General features: G+C 33.0%; 1 protein-coding gene across 5 annotated transcripts in view; it reads right to left on the bottom strand.

Moving 5' to 3' along the window:
* The window catches only part of AP1S2 (adaptor related protein complex 1 subunit sigma 2), a 35757-nt gene that overhangs the window by 10783 nt on the left and 21139 nt on the right, over positions 1–3835 (bottom strand). For 2 of the 5 annotated variants that reach the window (XM_079123289.1, XM_079123288.1), the window contains one exon: positions 2395–3834. The exons of the other annotated variants lie outside the window; for them this stretch is intronic. Coding sequence is in view for 1 of the 2 variants with exons in the window: in XM_079123288.1 (XP_078979414.1) it covers positions 3799–3834 (36 nt within the window). In the remaining variant the exon portion in view is untranslated. Of the gene's footprint in view, positions 1–2394; position 3835 lie in introns of those variants that run through there. 5 annotated transcript variants of the gene reach the window in all.

Below are 3835 nucleotides of genomic sequence, written 5' to 3'. Positions count from 1 at the left end.
CTGTGGAGGGAAAATGTGAGACTCTGGTAAGCAGATCCAGGGAGGGAGTCTTAAGAATGTGAAAAACTGACCTGAAGGACATGCCCATTTTAGAGAAGAAATTCAGTGTCACAGGAGCATTCTATTAGTGACAGCCAGTGGTTATCTAGGGTTTTATGCCCATAGCAGAGACCACAGAAGGATGTTGTCAGCATTCACTAAATACCAACTGATTACCTGCCAATGTGCTGGGCACTGTTGTCATCACACAAAAAGCAGTCAAGCTCAATGCAAACTCACTAGCAATGTATGAAATTGCTGCTACTCAATTACATACAGGAAAGATTACCTTAAAAAGCAGGACCACCCCCACCAACCAAGTCTTGAGTTTCCACAACGCTTCACTAATGTTTTCCATGTTTTTTTGTCACATGTATTTATAGAAATGGCTTCCTCTTGGAATTTTTATTTCACTGTCCACAGTAGCAAGGTTTTACAAACTGCCACCTTCACAGATGTCCCCAGGGCGACCAATGGCAGAGACCACATACTGAAAAAACATTCTGGAACAAAAGGCTTTTTGTCTTATGTAACAACCAATACTTGTTTTGAAATGTCAAAGGTCGACAAAGCAGCCATATCTAGAAAAAGTACTTCAAAATTTTCCAAAGGGGCCTAAAAAAGGACCAAGTAGGTCAACTTTCAGGTATTATCAATTTTGTAATTAAAAGGTCACGAGATATTTTAAAAGGAAAAAAAATGTAAAGTTTTAGCATCCCATAATGAAGAAACTTACTTTTGCATCCTATTCGTGGTACGCACAAAACAAGGAAAAGAAAACATTAAATCATAAATCTAGAACATTAGATTTAATTGTATGTAAGGCACTTCATGGTTTAATCATAAATAAGATTCTATAGTCTGTTTCCATAGTTGGAAAACAAGACGAATGGTACTTACCTTCATGTTGAGATTAAAGGAGTTTAAGGCTCAGTGCCTGATACATAGAAAGTACTCAAAAAATGTTAGCTGATGTCATTACATAACTAAAATCTAAATAAAGGTATTTAGCATTCAGTGCTATATTGAAGTACTACAAACCAATTATATATATAAAGTTCATAGGATGAATTGTTAGCATGTTTGTGTTGTAATAAAAATGAGTATAAAAATCAGCTTTAGTGAAAAAAGGCCTTCTTAAAAAGGCAGTCTAATCTATGGAGTATGCTCTTAAGACTGAACTTTAATCAGGTTACAGATCTAAATAAATATAGATGAAGGATAAAAGAACAAATAAAGCATTGACACAAGAATAAAACCTGCCAGTACAGAATGTAAGAAATTCTATGGCATAAGTGCCCTGATTTAAAAAGAAAAGATATAGAAAAGATAGCAGAGGGTAAAAAGCAGGCTTGTCAAGAATTAAAAGAGACTTAAGACACATCAACTAGATATAATGTGTGCCTTGTTTGGGATCTGGCTCTTAAAAGAGTTATAAAAAGGCATTTTTCAGATAAGTAGGAAAAAAAAAGGCAGGTAAAAGATATCAGGATCACTTACTGTTAAAATTTTGTTTGGTGAAGTACTTATCTGTTAGAGATACATTCTAAAGTATTAAAGATGAAATGACAGGATGGAGAGGGCCTGCTCTCAAATACTGAGGCAAAAATAGAAGGCTGTGCTTGAGGAAATAGTATTAAATTGATGGTTGCTGAAGGTGAGGGATGTGTGTACAGAAAACTTTATAGTTCTATGGAAGTGATGGATCTTCAAGATGTTACTAAAGGATGCCTAGGCTGAATTCTATACAGTTTACATTCCCAGTTTATCTACGTAAAAATGGCCCAAAACTATTCCCTGGAGTCAGTCACATACACCCGTACCACACCTGCTCATTGCTTATAGTCTTATACAGCATTTCCTGAAGAGAGTCATATTGCTTTTTGAATATGAATTGCTTAGCATATTTGTCCTTTCTAAGAGGCCTAGTTTCATTTACATATTTTAATCCTTTCAAGTTGTATAAGTAGAATATTTTACAAACGATGTTTAAAATATAAAATGGAATTTTCACATGTTCACATTGAAATCATAGCTCCAAATTACCTAGAAAAACTATTATCTAAAGTCAAATTCACAGAAACAAAGTAGAATGGTTGGGAGCAGAAGGATGTAGGAAGTGGTGGATTGATGGGTAAAGAGTTTCAGTTTTGCAAGATGAAGAAGTTCTGGAGATCTGTGGCACAACAATGTGAATATACCTAACACTACTGAACTATACCCTTTAAAATAAACTCTATATTATGGGGTTTCTTTTTTACCACAATTTAAAAAATTACCTGGAAAAATGAAAATATAAAATGTTATTTTATCAAAAGGGATGGAGAAGAAAAAAGTCATCCACATGAGACAAAGTACATGCAATACTTTTATTTTAGACATGCAAGAGAAGCTATTTCAGAATCTACTGATTTAAAGCAAGCAGCTGTATACAGATAACAAAAGCAACATCTTGTTACAGCTCAGCACACTGCATTCAAAGCAAATAGCATGAGACAATGCATATTTATGCAGCATTAAAACCAGATGAATAACATATTGCAGGGCAGGGGGAGGGATGGTGGGGAAAAAAATGGAAATGAAAGATCAATGTTTCCCAGTGCTTCAAATGTAGTGCATTACAGCAAGAATGGTAAGAATGAAAATAACTGATCTGTATACCTGCCTAATACTAGGTTTGCTGGTAGGTTTTCTTTCAGTGATAAACTAGTTTGAGTATCTTCTGAAGTTATTATATAATGACAACTTACTTAACTCAGTCTTTAAACTCTCTAGATAAAAACAATGAATGATTTAGTACTTTTCCTTCTCTAATAAAATATGCTACAAGTTTATTAAAAGCATATACAATAGTGATCAATGTAAAAATTTTAGTATTTAGAAATATAAAGCCATAATTAACAAAGCACTAATTATTTAAATGAAGACTTACTATATTAGAAAACTATTAACTAATAAAATATAAACTTTAGGTATTGAAACAATTAGAATTTTTGAACTATACAAATAAGCTCAGTATTAATACTTGGAAAGGGCTTACCACTGAGCAATAGCACAGAAGAAACTTTTCTGACATAGCTTTCTGATAGTTCTTAAAGATATCCATCAATATCATTATATAGCACAAATGTGATTCAATAAATGTGGCACTACGAAATTTCTTAACCGAATGTTTTAACTTTAAATATTATATACTAGTACAGATTAATTTTATTTTCTCATTATTTCCGCATACCCTTTTACATGATACATTAGAACATTTTAACTCATAGTCTGCAAGACAATCACACTATAGTTTTGTTTTTGTTTTTGTTTTCCCCTTCAACAACTGAAGACTGAGCCACTAAATATTATGGTACTGCTTATTTTGACAGAGTAATTCAGCCATAGTCTCTTTGGTAAACAATTTAACGATTGCCATATTTTCCTCTTAAAAGATTAATCACAAATGGTTCATTAATAGTAACATGCATGTGTTGAAGATGAAATATTACTCAAAACATTCACAGGTCATACTTCATCAGAAGATTTAAATCAGCTGTGAACAGGAATAAGTCATATCAAGATCATATATAAAATGAAATAAAACTGGAAAGAGGAAAGTGAACAGGAAAAAAATACAATTGTAATGGTACTGGTTCTGAAATGTTCTATTATTATTTTACAAGAGTCAGTCACCAAGCTGAGGATATTTTCTTTCATAAGTATATCAGCTCTCTATTTCCTCTGTGAAATTCTGCATACTCGATGAGTAGTCATTTAGTACACAGGGACATTAAAATATTCATGACGTGGC

Source organism: Sciurus vulgaris (assembly GCF_902686455.1).
Source record: "Sciurus vulgaris genome assembly, chromosome: X".
Classification (NCBI taxonomy): domain Eukaryota; kingdom Metazoa; phylum Chordata; class Mammalia; order Rodentia; family Sciuridae; genus Sciurus; species Sciurus vulgaris.
The sequence above is the reverse complement of the archived record's forward strand: the minus strand, read 5'-3'. Positions and strand labels throughout refer to the sequence as shown.